This window comes from Physeter macrocephalus, chromosome 2 (genome assembly GCF_002837175.3).
Source record: "Physeter macrocephalus isolate SW-GA chromosome 2, ASM283717v5, whole genome shotgun sequence".
NCBI classification, from domain to species: Eukaryota; Metazoa; Chordata; class Mammalia; order Artiodactyla; family Physeteridae; genus Physeter; species Physeter macrocephalus.
The window spans coordinates 27,082,119-27,099,568 of record NC_041215.1 but is presented as its reverse complement, the minus strand read 5'-3'; the positions used below and the strand labels follow the sequence as shown (position 1 = coordinate 27,099,568).

At 38.3% G+C, this 17,450-nt stretch overlaps 1 protein-coding gene across 2 annotated transcripts in view; it reads right to left on the bottom strand.

Annotated features, from left to right (window-relative positions):
• Positions 1-17,450, bottom strand: part of DPP10 (dipeptidyl peptidase like 10) — a 685,210-nt gene that overhangs the window by 113,073 nt on the left and 554,687 nt on the right. For both annotated transcript variants that reach the window (XR_002890440.2, XM_024114996.2), the window contains exons 9-10: positions 13,394-13,548; positions 5,100-5,197 (exon numbers count right to left, since the gene is read on the bottom strand). Coding sequence is in view for 1 of the 2 variants with exons in the window: in XM_024114996.2 (XP_023970764.1) it covers positions 5,100-5,197; positions 13,394-13,548 (253 nt within the window). In the remaining variant the exon portion in view is untranslated. The remainder of the gene's footprint in view (positions 1-5,099; positions 5,198-13,393; positions 13,549-17,450) is intronic.

The window sequence follows — 17,450 nt, the reverse complement described above, 5'->3', positions numbered from 1 at the left end:
TATGTGGAACCTAGAAAAATGGTACAGATGAACCGGTTTGCAGGGCAGAAGTAGAGACACAGATGTAGAGAACAAACATATGGACACCAAGGGGGAAAGTGGCGGGGGGGTGGTGGTGGTGGTGGTGTGATGAATTGGGAGATTGGGATTGACATGTATACACTGATGTGTATAAAATTGATGACTAATAAGAACCTGCTGTATAAAAAAATAAAGTTCAAAATTTCAAAAAAAAAACCAAAAATTATTTATAGTCATACCACTTACATTTCTCTTTGATTAAATAATATGATTTTCTGTGTTTGTACATAAATTACGTTCATAAGCAAAACTTAGCCTTATGTGAGATATCTTAGTACATTTATTCATAAGGATGAGAGTTCTCCCCAAAATAGAACTTGTAAAGTCCATTGGGGTAATTTCCAACCATTGAGATTTCCATAATAAAGTGTTGGAAATATCCAAAATGAAAGATAAGCAGAACTTGGCACATAAAAAGGGAGGAAAGGTATTTACTAACTAAATTACATCCTGTATTCTTTCTTTGTTCCAAGGTCCTAGGTGCACATCTCCTTATGATTTATAATGACTTGTTCAGTTTGCTTATAAGTATTCAGGGTTCCTCTGAATGAGGAAATAAGGAAGTGCCCTTACCTGAAAATGCCACACTCCTTGGCCTGCCTGCTGCAGATGTGGCTGTCCTCCTGGAACTCCATCTCATGAACACATTAGATCTGGTTTCCCATGACCAGTGGCCAGCGAAAGTGTCCCTTCCTTATAACTGGCTTTCCTGCTTGTTCCTAGTCTCCATGGCTCTGGATTACCCAGGAACTCCTCGAGGATCTGGTCCTCTTGAGCCACAGAGACAGAGACAAGCGGGTTAGAGGGATTGCACTCAAGTCAGGAAAGACTTTCTATTAGCTGGGTGGTCTGGCACAAGAGATCTAATTGTTCACAAGGGTATGTGGAATGGAGGCACCAGCAGAAAGGTATATTAGCAGTCACACCTGTGTTTTCACTGGCTTCCTGTCCAAGCACTACTCTTTGTTCACAACAGTCTTTGTGCACATATGGTTACTCTGAGCTCACTCTCTTCCAGATAACCCAAGATCTCTGCCCACAAGTGTATTGTGATGACATTCATGACCAACTCATAGCTAGTGTCCTCCAAAGACCTCTGTTAATATCCATGCTTTACTTGTAAGAAGGGTCACTTCCATCAACACAGATAAATTTATTAATTAGATTTTATTGAAAGGTATAGACATTCACTGGCAGAATAAGAGACACAGACTAGACATACTTCAATTAAATAGGAACAAAAACCATGGCAGTTCAAGCCCAGAATAACAGGGGCAATATGACAGTGTCATACCAATGAAACAGGCTGAGAACAATGTGTCACAAAGGGTAGATGACTAAAGAAAGATTTCTGGTAAGTAAAATGTCAAAGACAGAGAGTGAGGAGAACCTAAAGACAAACCACTGTCTTTATTCTTCAGCCTGGAGATGAATGAACACAGGAGATAACCACTTCTCCAAAACAATGTGACAAGTCTCTAAATCTGCATTATTCATTATCATAAAAATATTTCCTCAAAAAGTTAACTACGTATTTTTAAGTTCATAACTAAATTCTCCAATAAAGGTACATAGGCTTGCAATACCTATGGGAATACTGTCACTAATAAATATGGGAAAATTGCTACTAATACTGGTGCCAACAAACTATTAATTTGTATATTTATAGAGCTAACATTTTCAAAACATAAAAAGAATTTGTGTTAGCTTAGAATGACTTAAGAATACTGTGGTAAATAAAATTAGGAAGACAGATAAAGGAAAATAAGTTACAGGAGACCCAGGTGTCACCAAGGGTAAACTCCATGTCCAAAATACACTGATGCAAACAGTTGAAACATGATTCGTTACACAATCTACAATGCACTTGAGAAAAATATCGCAGGTTTTCAGGAAAAGTACAAGTATTACTTAGGTAAACATTAGATGCGTGTGCATGTGTGTGTTTGTGTGTGGAGAAAGAGAGAGAGAGACAGAGAGATGGAAGGACGCACACACACAAAGGCAGAGAGAAAGAGACAGGGACAGAAACAGAACTAGAAACAGAGACAGAACACTTTTCACATGGAGTCAGAGAAATTATTGTGTGTTCTTCTGGACATCTCCAACACATCCCTAAAGTAATAAGAATGATAAAATTTTCAGGCAAATATTATCCTTAAATCATGTCTGTTGAATATTCCCCGTTTTCCAAATCTATTCTCGAATTTGCCCCTTACCACTCACCCCCATGGTCTCCAGAGGCTGGGCTCTACAATGAGGCTCCATAGCCCAAGAGAGACTTCTGGAGGAACTCAAAGCTTTAGAGGAGAGAATTCAGGGTTTATTCCCAGGACCCACTCCCTATTAGGGCCCGGTTTAGCAATGACTTAATTGTTCTACCTGCGGACAGGTCCTGTTGGTCCATTCTGTTCTTCAGCTACAAGCCTCTTCAGGTTTCCTAAGTGAGCCTGCCCTTTCTCCTTCAGTCCTGGGGCAGTAAAAGCTTTCTGCTATTGCAGATTCTGTGTTGCTTTCCCATCCCTTGTGAGTTTCCTTTTAATCCCATGCATATCTTTGTTAATAGTCCCTTAATTAACTGCACTTCCATTACCCCTCTTGAGTATTTTTAATTTCCAGGACCCTGACCAATATATTATGGAAAATGTTATGCTCTTTTAGATCTCAAATGTCTATCTAACTAGGAAGGGCACAATAGTTTTCTAGCAAATTTCCATATGGCTAAAGTACTAAGTGTTAAATATTATAGATATTGATAATCCTAAAACAAAATCAAGGAGAAGTATAAGTTTAATTTCCATTTGATGTGCAGATAAATGCAGCATTCTTTGATTTGCACCATGGATAGCTCTATTTTGTTCATGTTTGTGTGTTTGTAGGCCCAACAAAGTAATACCGGTGCTCAGAGGTTAAATGCAGATGATAGGAAATTGGACTAAAGCTTTCACCAGGAACAAATGAGTAAGGAAGCATAAAAACTGAATATTCCTGGGGAATATTGAAGAAAACATTCTGAAGTAAATTTTGGTCTTGAGTTTTCCAACAAAAAGAGTAAATCATACACTTTGGTGCACCAAAAGTGCCAATTGTGGTTTCACATGCCACAACCGGCACTTACATAACGAGGCAGAAAAAGTAAACATGTTACATACATTGTGCAGATAAGGTATTACATGACTCTCCCAAATGTAGACCAAGTTCATTGCTAAACCAACATACCTGAATTACATACAGTTAAGAACTTTTTCTTCACAGGATTCTTCCTCATTCTTAGAGGGATCTAGTATACCATTCTATGTACTGGATTTCCAACATCTAAAGATATGTGATATCTTTTTGCAATGGGTGACTAATTTGATCACATTGTACCTCAAGTATTAAACAGATATATGCTTAACTAATACTCTAATAATGACAATTGATGCTGTCTTTACAAATCTTCGTATTTGATGACACTGCTATGTCCTACCTGGTGAACTCATTAGAAAGACCCTTAGGTAACAGCATCAAGGTCAGGAATCACTACCTTCTATTAGAAAGAAACCTGGATATTATAAAATTGACTTCCATTTCAAAGATTTTAAAAACTGATAAAAATGAGAAATTACTATTTTAAGATTAGGGTATTCAGGCTTAGAGAGAGGTATAGTGACTTATCCAAGGTCACACAATAAAGTGGTAGTAGAGATATGACTCAAACAGTCCAGGTTAGTGCTCTTTATTGTTAATTCAGAGCACTGAACAAATCAGAGAAAAAGATAAGCCTTAAGGATCACATAAAATATTAATAATTTTCATAACTGCTTCATTTGTGTCCAAATATTTCATGGCTGGTAAACCAAGCTCAGAAGTAGAAGTTTCAACTGATTTAGTCAACTGTACTGTATTCTATATGTCAATTTTAATGACCCTGTAAGATCTTTCATCACATCCTAGATGAAATGCTCTATAACTTGAAACAGGCTTTACTTCACTTTCTACCTCTGCTACCAACTAATCTTAAGCATACTTTTTCTTTGGGCCCCATCTTTTCCATCAATAATAGGAACAGTTTATATTAGATCATTAATGGGGGCCCTTCCAGTGTAAGCATTCCATATATTTTTAGTAACTTTTCAAGTAGGAAAAATTTCTACATGCTAAAGGCTGCACTATCTGTGAAAATCCCAAATATGATGAAATTTTCCCAAATATGTCAGTGGAACACTGAATGGAATTTCTACATGAATCAGTCACCCTGTGATTATTTTTGATGTCATCAAAACAAACTCTAAGCTTAGCCTTATACCATTCAATATAGTATAAAACTATTTTCCTAAATCAGCTGCCTATTCCATCTCCAGGACTGCTGTGAATTTTCACAGGATTAAAATATTTGAAAGAATCACCTTTGAAGTCTGAGACCACTCTGGATTTCACAATCCACATGGTCATTTGATTAGTTGTTCAAATATTGGAAATTTTGCTAATATTAAAATTATATTTCTAACCCATAAAATGTGTTTCTTTTCTCCCCACTCAGACTTAAATAAGCAGGATTCTTATGTAGGATATTTCAAAACAAAATCTCATTAAATTTCTCTGCGTGGAAAACAAAGCTAGGGAATCATTGGCAAGTTACAGGGAAAAAGTTGGAAAATTACACGCATTTTAGGAAGATTATACTATTTGAAAGAGGACCATTTAAAAACATTGAGTGACTATTTTCAGGAAGAAAATTCAATGGAAAATTATCCTTTGTCCCCATCTCTCTGTCACATCTCCTGCCAAAGAGCTAATTTTTGGTATTAGTATATTTAGTCATTTTGTGGTGCTGGTAATGACCTCAAAACTCTAAATGCTTCCTGGGAACAACAAGAGATCCAGAATGAGTTCATTCCTGCACTAATGGACGCAACCTCAGTTTTATTTTCAAGTGAATTTGCTGAGCTGATCACATCTCTCTCTAAATTGCAACAAAATGATAATTGGAGTTAAAAGATCTATCTTCCGGTAAAAGTGAAATTGAAATTACATACCTTGATTTAAAGTTATCAGGTGGCATGAGTTCCAAAGTGTGAGTTGGTCCATAGAGGTTTACAACATATAATTTGATTGTTGGGTTCACTTGACCTGCCTTTGACAAAATGAAAGTTGCAATGCAAATACATTATTAGAATATATTGAGAAAGAAAGAAAATGCATTTTTTTAATAGATCTTTATTGGAGAATAATTGTTTCACAATACTGTGTTAGTTTCCGTTGTACAACAAAGTGAATCGGCCATATGCAAACATATATCCCCCATCCCCTCCCTCTTGCATCACCCTCCTATCCCACCCCTCTAGGTCATGGCAAAGCACCAAGCTAATCTCACTGTGCTATGCGGCTGCTTCCCACTGGCTATCTATTTTACATTTGGTAGTGCATATATGTCCATGCCACTCACACTTTGCCCCAGCTTCCCTCCCCCACCCCTGACACCGTGTCCTCAAGTCCATTCTCTGTCTACATCTTTATTCCTGCCCTGCCACTGGTTCATCAGTACCAATTTTTTTTTTTTTTTTACATTCTATATATATGAGTAAGTCAGAAAGAGAAAAGAAAATGCATTTTGATTCTTTTACAATTTTGTGTTAGAATGGGGAAAAAAGTTTAATTTCTCTGAAGTAGAAATGATTTTAAATTCAACAATTTGATTGTTTTCCATTGTTTTTGTAGATTGCTGCTTCTCTAGCATTTTAGTCAGACAATTAAAGGTGATAGAAAATCATGGTGACTTTACTCATAGGCAATGCTGTGTGTTCTTCCCCTAGAATGACACCAGAAGGGCTGGCTTTACAGAACAACTAGTAGATAAAGCAGCTGCTCACACTATAGGATATGCAAAGCAAAGGGAAGAAAGCTTGGCTAGTTTAAAAAAAAAAAAAAAAAAGAAGAAGAAGAAGAAAGAAAAAGAAAACCTACCCAATCCCAGTGCCACATGTTTAAAATTCCACAATACCTAATTTCTTCCATGCATTAATCGTCATAGATTTTCTTTTAAATTATAATGAATACTAAATGAGGTATAAATGTCCCTTGGGATGTGGGCCATGGAGCAGAATGCCCTCACTATGTACCTGGCATGAAGACTAGAAAGACAGTGATAAGAAAATGTAATTTGAGTTTATTAAATCAAAATTTATGAAATAATAACTAGGCTGTATAGCAGTTTGTATGTTTCTGGCTCCTACTATGTATTAAAGCATCACATGAATTATCTTCTTATATGTTCCTACTACAGTCCTAAGACCTATTTATAACCATTTTCCAGATGAAAATGGAAAGCTTAGCAAACTGTGCAGGGTGAAACATCCAGTAACTGAGGGAGCTAGTATTTAACCCCAGGATGCTCTTAACTGCTCTAGATTTGCTTCCGTTCATTCCTAGGCAATGGCCTTCAAAGTTTTTCTAAATACACTGTGAACTGTTAGGGAGCAGAAATGGGAACTTAGGTCAATATATCTCAAGCAGGTAGGATGAACGAATGAAAGAATGTTTATGTGAATAAATAATTCACAGAATCAATTGGCTACTTGTGGCTCAATGTGTTTCTAAACAACACACCAGGATCGTTGTGGTGTAGCTGCTTTGTGAAGAGAAGACCATGTGAGATATACAGAGAAGGACAAGGAAATTAAAAGCGAGTTGAATGAAAAGACCTGACAAAAATCTAAAGGGAATGATAAAACTGATTTAAAGATACCAAAGAAAGATACATGTTCAAGGAATTGGTACTGACAAAACCCAGAGTTAGATCAGGAGCAAAAGCAACAAAATGCACTCCACCAATCATCAGTAATAGCTCCTCAAGAATGTTTTGTTAAGTTATTAAAAATAACGAACATGGAGGGGAGGGAGAAGGGATGAATAGACGAAGTAACAGGATTTGTAGAGCAGGGAAAAACACTCTGTATTTTTCATTACACATATGTCCAAAACCATAATGCACAACAACAAGATTGAACTGTAATGTAAACTCTGTACTTTGGGTGATTATGATGTGGCAATGGAGCTTCATGGATTATATCAAACACACAACTCTGACGGGGGATGCTAAGTGGGAGCTGGGGGTATATGGCACAAATATCTTCCTTCTCCTCAAGTTTGCTATGAATCTTAAACTGCTCTTAAAAAATAAAGTCTTCATTAAAAAAATGACTAGCACATCTGTGGGAGCATATCACACACATCAGAAGTTTGATCCAAAGAAAGGAGTCCAGAAAGGCTTTCATTTTAGAAATGCAGTGACTATAAAGAGAGATTATGAAAATGGTTCATATGATAAAGGGCTTCCTGGACGATAAGCTATGAGCCTGCCTCACAGAGAAGGCTCAGGTGTCAATTTTTGAAAGCTTTGTATTGCTCTAAAACCCTCCAGTGCTTGGGTTCATCTGTCTTGGGCAATTTAGCCTTCTCCCTCATTTAGGAGGTCCCTTTCTCATCACTTTTGTTTTAATTCAATTGCCATGTTTCTCCCTGAAAGTACTGGTCTTTCTCTGTATTTTTTGAGTCTAACCATTTCTCTAGCTTGATCAGGTATGTGAAAATTTAGAGCTGGGACAGCGTATTTAGTAGCATCATTCAAAGTGCTTTTTTTTAAACCAGCAGCATCAATTAGAACCATAGAAACACAAATTCATGGGCCCCAAACGGACGGACCTATAGACCCAGAATCAGAATCTTTGGGTATGGACCTAAAAATCTGTGTTGTAACAGGATTTCCAGAGGATTATACTTAGTATGCAAATGTTGCTAAAACACTGATATATGTGCATATATCTGTATATAGATATATACTACTGCTCAGCAGTTATTAAAGGTGAACTTGCATGAAAATCATCCAGAGGGCCTGGAAAGCTGATTAAACCACTGACCGCTGAGGCCTACCTCTAGCATTTTTAATGTCTAGATGGGACATGAGAATTCACATTTCTTTTTTTTTTTTTTTTTTCCCAGTACGCGGGCCTCTCACTGTTGTGGCCTCTCCCGTTGCGGAGCACAGGCTCCGGACGCACAGGCCCAGCGGCCATGGCTCACGGGCCCAGCCGCTCCGCGGCATGTGGGATCTTCCCGGACCGGGGCACGAACCCGTGTGCCCTGCGTCAGCAGGCGGACTCTCAACCATTGCGCCACCAGGGAAGTCCGAGAATTCGCATTTCTAATAATTTCCCCGATGAGGCTGATATTGCTGGTAAAAGGGCAACATTTTGAGAACTGGTTCAGTTTAATCTATGAATCAGAGAAATCTGGGTTCAATTTTGACTGTTATTTATTGGATATGGACCATGGACAGGATGTTAAAGATCCTCAAGTATTATTTTATTTGATTCTCAAAAATGAGACATTTCTCTGAGAATATGTCACAGTCAGAAGTTTTGAGCCAAAGTAGATTTCCTTTCAGTGGAAAAAACCATCTCATACTTTTGTTATATGGACTAACCAAAAAGATGATTTTCAAAAGTGCCAAAAAATAGTATATACTTAATTACATAATTAATTAACTCATGAATTAAAAAGTGGTCAGACACTGATTTTTCTAGTGAGTGAAAAACTGTGTTCATATTTTTTATCTTTCAAAAAAACTGATTAAAGAAAAAGAGAGGGGCTTCCCTGGTGGCGCAGTGGTTGAGAATCTGCCTGCCAATGCAGGAGACACAGGTTCGAGCCCTGGTCTGGGAGGATCGCACATGCCGCGGAGCAACTAGGCCCGTGAGCCACAACTACTGAGCCTGCACGTCTGGAGCCTGTGCTCCGCAACAAGAGAGGCCGTGATAGTGAGAGGCCCGTGCACCACGATGAAGAGTGGCCCCCCCTTGCCACAACTAGAGAAAGCCCTTGCACAGAAACGAAGACCCAACACAGCAAAAATAAATAAATAAATAAATAAATAAATAAACTCCTACCCCCAACATCTTCTTTAAAAAAAGAGTTTGATCAATTTTTATGAATTCTTATCAGTGATGCCTAATTTCATGACATACTTTGTCAAAGATACACACAGTTATTACCACATATTAAGGCAGTTTTTTTCAGGTCTATAGGACTGTACAGGATCACTGGAATCCCAATTAGCTTTCACATGAAAACAAATTAAAAGTTGTGTACACACCATCAGTCTAAAAGTCCATGATTCAAGTACAAGATAAAGTTAGAAAGCCATTACTATAACAAAGCATTTATGAAAAATGCCAACTAATTTATTATATGAATTTAAAATACTTTCAGATTCAAATAAAAGTTTGGAGCCATAATTAAACAAGAGGATCATTGATAAATGAAAACATAACCACTTAACATCCGTTTGGTTCAAAGGCAATGCAAGTTTGTTATCTCCCTCTGAATTTGCATGAAATTACTGGAACTGAAAGAAAGTAAAGAAATGAAAACACCTAAAAAAAAAGTTGTGTACCACTATGATCAGTTTTAGACAAAAACCAAACATTAAGCTGTTTCCAAAATTCAGCTGTCTAGCATTCTATAATCTCAATTTGATTTCTTTCCTTGGAGTTTTGAAATTAAGTGCACATTGCAAGTTCATTTGTACCTTTTAATATTTGAATTGTTTCAATAGTTTGCAAAGTAGAGGAGTTCATCTATTTGCTTTTTGACAGTCTAATTTGCTACAAAGACTGCAAACCCATAGAATCCTTCCTCTATGATTCTGAAACACAAGCCTCAATAATACTTAACCTTATTTTACTGGCAACCAAACTGTCATTAAATGAGATAATGTTTTAATTAAGAAGATTAACCTGAGTTGCTGAGATAGAACTGTGCATCTTTTTTGTGCTGAATTGCTAATGATAGGGTATTTTATGAATTCTGAATTATGCTGAATTAAGCAAAATACAAATATACTTGTTCAGTGTAAGTATTTCATTAGTAAACCTGACCACATTGGGCATTTGCTGCACTCATTTTAATCTAGTTTAATTTGAAGCACAATTTAGTGTGAACTCTATGCATTACTTCTAGGTCTAAAGCACCACTTTTTGAAAGTTTATTGCATAAGTAAGAACAAATCAAAATAACACATTTGTTAGTGGAAAAACTAACAAACATTTTTTTAAACCATGGTAGAAAATAATGAGATTTTGAAAATTCAAGTAATAGACCCAAAATTATTCTGAAATTTATTCTGAGAACAAGGATGAAAACCCAGACCTAGTTTCTTTGAGTCCTGTTGTCTTAAGTACCTGGGCAGATATTTCTACTGACAGCCACCTGAGAACTTGGGATTCTTTCTCTTTGGCCACTATAATAGTTGTATTTATTTTTAATACTCCTCAATGGTAGTCATTAATACACACTCAGGACCTTCATTATGTATTACATACATCATGCATTAGATACATGATTTATTAAATATACAGGCTAAGAATGTTACTCATACAGAGCTGAGTCATTTGTAGTTAATGGAGCAAAGAGAGCTCCACATCTATTCGTTAACTTGACAAGGAGATATTTTGATTCCAGCTACATCTTCTGACATACAAGTTAACCGCTGGTAATTTTAGACAGAAAGAGAGAGAGAGACAGAATCAATAAATTTGAGTTCTCTGTTCTCTAAATAACTATGACTTTTATAAAAGGACTTAGCCTTTTAGAAGCTTAGTTGGCCCAACTGCAAAACAGAGGCACTTGTGAAGACAGCTGAATGAAGAAAAGAAGTGAAAAGTCTCCCTGAAAATATATAGCATATTATTAGCACACATGATTTACTCATTTAGTAAACAAACATTATTTTATGCCTAGCTTTACTATTAAGAAATATTAATTAATTAAATAAAAACAAATTGTCTAGGTTTGTCAACCCAGTATCTTCTGACTTACTGCTGACTTATTTAGATTTTCTCAGATGTTTCTGTATGTCCATTTGTTTGCCTCAGTTTTTTTTTTTTTTAATTGTTTTTATTTATTTATTTATTTTGCCTGCGTTGGGTCTTCATTGCTGTGCACGGGCTTTCTCTAGTTGCAGTGAGCGGGGGCTACACAGGCTTCTCATTGCGGTGGCTTCTCTTGTTGCGGAGCACAGACTCTAGGCGCACGGGCTTCAGTAGTTGTGGCATGCGGGCTCAGTGGTTGTGGTTTGCAGGCTCTAGAGCGCAGGCTCAGCAGTTGTGGCTCATGGGCTCTAGAGCGCAGGCTCAGCAGTTGTGGCGCACGGGCTTGGTTGCTCCGCGGCACGTGGGATCTTCCCGGACCAGGGCTCAAACCCGTGTCCCCTGCATTGGCAGGAGGATTCTCAACCACTGCACCACCAGGGAAGCCCCTGCCTCAGTCTTGATAAAATTATAAGCCTAGGAGTGTCCAAGTTCAAGCACCAATAGTCTGTAACTGAGAAGGGAACTCGAAGATTCAGCTATTACATATGGCTCTTCTGTGTGAATCCTAAAATCTCCACTCCTCTTGGAAAATGAATTACAGAAAGTGGTCCGTTCCCTGGGGTTGATTTTATTCCCTTTGTGCAATGCACACACTGAACAGCTCTGAGTGACTGTCTGGCCCATTGACATGTGCTTTTCACAGTATGGACCCATTCTTCATTTTGTAGTTACATTGTCAGGTGAACTTTCATTATTATAAGTAAATCAAATGGGGTGAGAATATATTTCAAAAATCTTTTAATTTTTTCTCTGGAAAAAAAAAACAGGTACAGGTATGTTGTACCTGCACAAACTGTCATACATAAAACATGGCTACATCTACAAATGGAGAAGACATAAGTACTTTTCTTGGAATACCATACAAATGTCTTGGGAAATATAATTATTTTGTTGTTAGGTCAAATTGCCATTTTTTCCTGAAGAGCACTGAGTATATGTGCTTTCAGATCTATGTCCAGAGAAGACCCTAAAAATTATATTTCAAAATCATGGAATCTTATTCCTCTCAAACCTGCTGTCTTCTGTAGCTGTCAATCAGTCACTCTGTTACTACAACCTATTGGAAGGAAGATAGGATGGGGAGAAAGACAGCACAGAATCTCCCTGAGAAAACAGGCTTCGCAGCCCCGACTCTCCGTATTCACTACTTTCCTTCCTCCTGTCCCCACCTTGGATAACTTGAGTCTTGTGGGTGATAGGAAAATGAGGAAAGTCACCCCCCCCGACCACGCCTTCATGGCAGGAGTAGAAAAATACACGTGATGGGTAATTTTTCCAGTACTCTGCCCAGTTAAGGTACTGCACAAACTTAAAGGTATAAAACCTATTGTACTTTGGAAACACAAGGTACAACTCACTAAAGAAATGGCTTAATAAAGACTTCTAAATGAAATCAGCAGCCTTCTCTTACCTCATTAAGAGCTAAAATGTATAAACTTGAATTTTAAAAGTTTTCTATAAGACATCCTTACATGATTAATGCTTGGGGGAGCTCACTTTTTTTTTGTTTTGTAAACATGGGGAAAATAAACTTTAAAGCAAGAGACCTTAAATAATTAACGATGACATATAAGAGAAAAACCAATACACTCTACAGCCTGCTTTCAGAGGCCTCACCCAACACTTAAAAATAGTTTTGCTATCTGGGCAGGGTATCCATATTTGCTTCACTCAATAAAACAATTCCATCTATTCCAGCTATGCCTGGCTATGGTTCTACCCCAGCATTTGATAAAGTATGTTCCAGAGTATGCTCTGCCAAAATAGTACTGGTGCTAATATTAATACTAATAAATTCTCTATGCTTAGTCTATTCTTTATTGGTGATTCTTTATGTTTAATCTATTTTTTATTGAGATTATTTATGCTTAGTCTATTCCTTACTAGAGATTCTTTATGCTCAGTCTACTTTTTATAGGAGATTCATAATACACATTAACAAGCAGTATATTAAGTGCTCTAAGAAATCATCTGAAGAAAAGCTAGATTTTTTTTGCTTAAACTGAGAATTCCCAACTTATTTGACGGTGGCACTTTTTGCTCCTGTATAATAGCTATTAACAACTCACAGAATATACCTTGGAGAAACTTTTGCCCTGGGATCAATGCTGCTTCTTATGTTGTCTCACCCTCTTTTCAACTAGGAAGGTGAGGGATAAAGAATGAGAGCATCAAAGTGAAAGAAAAACAGCAAAAGTTCCTGCACCCTTGAATCATCTTTAGCTGTTCATACACAAGCACTGCACACAGACCACTGCAAGCTCTTAAAACGATGACACTGTCGACTGGTAAGGGGGCTTATTTTGTTCTCCAAAGACAACTTGTTCATGAACTGAGAATACTATCAATCAAGTCACTGGCACACAGAGAGGGGGGACAAACAGCACTTCCACATTACTTACCTTAGGATATGGATACTTCTTTCCTTTGGGATACAAAGCTCCAGTAAACCGGGGGATAACCATGTTAGGCACCAAGGAATCATTTATCATCAGGAAGGCAAGCCTTTCTCCATCTGGTGACCACCAGTGGGCGATGTGAGAATGCAGAAGTTCCTCTAGAATAAACGAGTGTTATTTGAAAACAACTGTAGATGTGGGTTCAGTGACCCACAAACATCTGTCCTTGAAATCTTCATTGTACATAAGTATTTTCTATACAGTGTGGTGGGTTTTAACAACTTCATGAAGAATTCTTTATTTCTGAGCTACCCTTTTAATCCCAAAAAAAGAAGATGCAAAGGAAGGAAAGAATAAAGCAGTGAAGTCAGGATTTCATGGATTGTCAACAAATGTGAACAGAGGAGATGAAAGCACTATCAGAGTAAAAAGAATGAGAACAGTAATTGAAGACTGAAACATGGCATAAAACCATATTCATGTCGTTATTCATTCATATCTGCATTCAATCATATTTCCATCCTCTCATCATCAAACAAGTGGAATACCTACTAGATTCGTTAAACTATTCTAAGCTCTAAGGAAATAAAATTTTAAAAATATACTGGATATCTTTCATGTGACCCCGGATCCACTATCCACTTTTCTACACCTGATTTCTGGCCCAGGAAATTGACCTGTATGAACTATACCAAAAGGGCTCCCACGCTCTCTAGAGCATGGCCACTATGGTACTTTGGCAAGAGATTAGAAGGAGAGTAAAGTCAGAGTATGTATTCCCTTGGCTCTGTCCTGAAATGTCAACTGAGGCTTGCTGAGTGCTGTAAATGATCTCACTACTCCTATCAATGAAGCCTCATCTACGCAATTTTCTCCTTTTGTATCTGATAATGGCTCACTTCTATCATCATACGGGTGCACATTGCCTGGCTGCTACTAGTCTAGATTATAGTCCTGTCACCTCTGTAAATTATCTTTTAGTAAATAAATAGTTTTCAAATTATTGAATATGCTAACTCTTTTCCTTTTAAGACCCTAACATAATACCAGAAGTAGACTCAGAAAAGACACCTTCAAAATTAGATTTTGAGATTAGGTTGGAGATCTTTGATATAATACTAACCTTTCTGGGAGCATAGATCATCCATAGCAAGGGATGGAATCATGAATAATCAATTGTCACTGGTGATGACACAGAATAAAATGCAGCTAGAGAGGAAAAGTGTTTGGAGGACAAGTGATTGTGACACTCAGTTGCTACAAAAATGACAACGATAAAGATTATAAGTGAAGTTTTTATGAGACCTCAGAGGGATTACATAGGAATAAACAGAAACTGAAATCATGACAACTAAATTAGGAAAACACAAAAGGTCACCATGGCAACTTTGGAGTCCCTCTCTTCTGTAGTTGAAGAGCAGATGTGGCTGAGGTCCGAGAGAACATAGAAAGTGCTTCAGAGGCGCAACACAAATTAGGGTCTCAACTTCACTTGTGTTTTAAAGCTAAGACAGCAATATTGGTAAAGAAGTATTGGGAGCCTGACAAATAGGCTAAGGATGCATGGGTAGATGTGTGCAGTACACTGACTGCTTTCTGGACCAGTCTCATAAATAACACATTTTATAGTGGAATGTCGGCTGAAGATGTTGAACCTCAAAATTGCCACAAGTCTTCTTGCTGACTGAGGCAACCTCTATACAAGGGAGTTAGACCTTCGTTGCATAAAGGCAGAGTGAAAGATTAATTCCTGTAAATTTTAAGAGTCTGCATCCCTAGGGAAAAGGTTAGAGACGTAGTAGCCTGGGATACACTGGGATATCTATTAAAAAGTGAGAAAATTTGTTGGGATTATATATATTTAAAAGTAAAGAGGACCTGTACTCTGGATTTTGAAGAACACCGTAAACTACATTCACACGTGCTGACCTGTTTTATTCCCAGGTAACCTCTAAAACTGCCAGTTCTGAGAAGAACCTGAGCAGGAGAGGGCTGTGCAACAGATCAAGGCCATGGTCCAATCTTTCCTACCATCTTCACCCTGTGACCCAGCAGATACGATGGTAATCCAAGTGTCCTTCCCAAACAGAGATGTTGTGTGAAGCTTCTGGCAATCACCATGTGACAATCAGAGCACAGGCATTACAAGCTTTAGGGAAAGGCCATTTTCTCCTGTGTCGATAAATATTCCCCAGTTCAAAAGCAGCTCTCTACTGAGCTATGGTAGAAATAAATAGCCTGACCATGGGATACTAAGTGACTATGCAACCCAAACTGTCCATCATGAACTCTTATCTGATTCACTGACCATAAAACTAAACACATACAGCTATATTCCACTATAAGATAGAAGTGGTTTATATAGAACTGGACTAGAACGTATAAGTGAACTGCCCGTCGTATTGCATCCTCTGCTTCATCCTTTCTCCTTCATTTCACATCTATGCCTCAGGATGCCTGTGCCTCTGACATCCTGACATAAGCTGGCAGAGGAGGAGTAAACGTAGGCCTGGTTTATGGGCAGGTTTGCGTGATGTACTTGAACACACTGGAACTGGACAGGGTCTGCACTATAATCTTTCCCAGGAGTGGCATCAAAAGACTATAATAGACATAAATCCTCCCAGTTGGAAGACTTTTAAACAAGATATTTAGTTTTCTACTTCTTGCGGAAGGAGACTTGGCTTGAAGCATAGGTCCATCCAGACTCATGCACAGTAACTAATAAATGGCCACCTGATCAGGGATATGGAAAAGTAAAATTACAGAATTAGTGACAGGAAGTCTAGGGAAAATAAGTGCATGGACTTGTCAGGAGGGGTAAAAATGTAAAAATTTGAAGATAGTAGTGTCCTGCTTAATGTCCACCAGAGCACATCCACAGCAGAGGAGGCTCTCAATGACCAGATGGACAGTATGACCACCGAGTGCATGCCAGTTTGTCTCTGGCTGCCGATGATAGTGATCATTACTAAACTCTTGACATGGCATTATTTCCCAGCTGGCCCAGCTGACTACCTGGTGACAGGTGGATTACATGGTAACTCTTCCATCAGGAAAGGGCAGAATTTTGCCATAACAGAAATCGATACATATTCTAGATATGGGTATGTCTTTGCTGCTTGTAGTCCTATCAGCCTGCTGCTCGTGGACTTACAGAATAACTTATCCATTATCGCAATAACCCACACTATGTCACCTCCAAACAGCAAATATTTTATAGCAAAAGGAAGGCAATGGACTCAGAATGGCATTCACTGATTTCATCATGCTCCCCACTAGCCAGGCTTGATAGAAGAGTAAAACAGTCTGCTCTACCTCGATTTAGGCACAATTTTTTTGACAACATCCTTGAAGTTGGGATGTTATCCTCCAGATATTAGTGTCCTACTTAATGTCCACCAGAGTACATCCATAGCAGAGGAGGCTCTGTGTCCTCCTGCATAACCAGGAAGCACAGATCTAGGAGCTAAGGGGTGGAAGTGTAGTGTTCTCTTTCGCTATCACATCAATAATCCACTGGAGACAACATTCTGTTTCTTATCCTCATGACAATGGGCTTGGTGGGTGTAGAAGTCCTAATACCTAAGGGAGGATTGCCTCCAACAAGGAAAATAGTCACAATGCTGTTCCTCTGAATTAGAAGCTGAAATTTTTCCCTGACCATTTTGGGCTCAGTGTGACTGGAAAAATAAACTGACAGAAAACATAGTCACTGTGCTGGGTCAGTGATTAATATCATCTGTCAGGAAGAAAATGTGCCTTTACTATATAAAGAAGGAAAAGGAAGAAGATATTTGGAATTTAGCAGATTCACAAATACCCTTTTGTCTAATTCCATCTCATTTTCCAATTCCACATTTCCACATGCCAATTTCCATTTCAATGGAAAACTAAAATGGCAGCAACCTAATTAAGAAGAGGAAGCAGGGGCTTCCCTGGTGGCGCAGTGGTTGCGCGTCCGCCTGCCGACGCAGGGGAGCCGGGTTCGCGCCCCGGTCTGGGAGGATTCCCACATGCCGCGGAGCGGCTGGGCCCGTGAGCCATGGCTGCTGAGCCT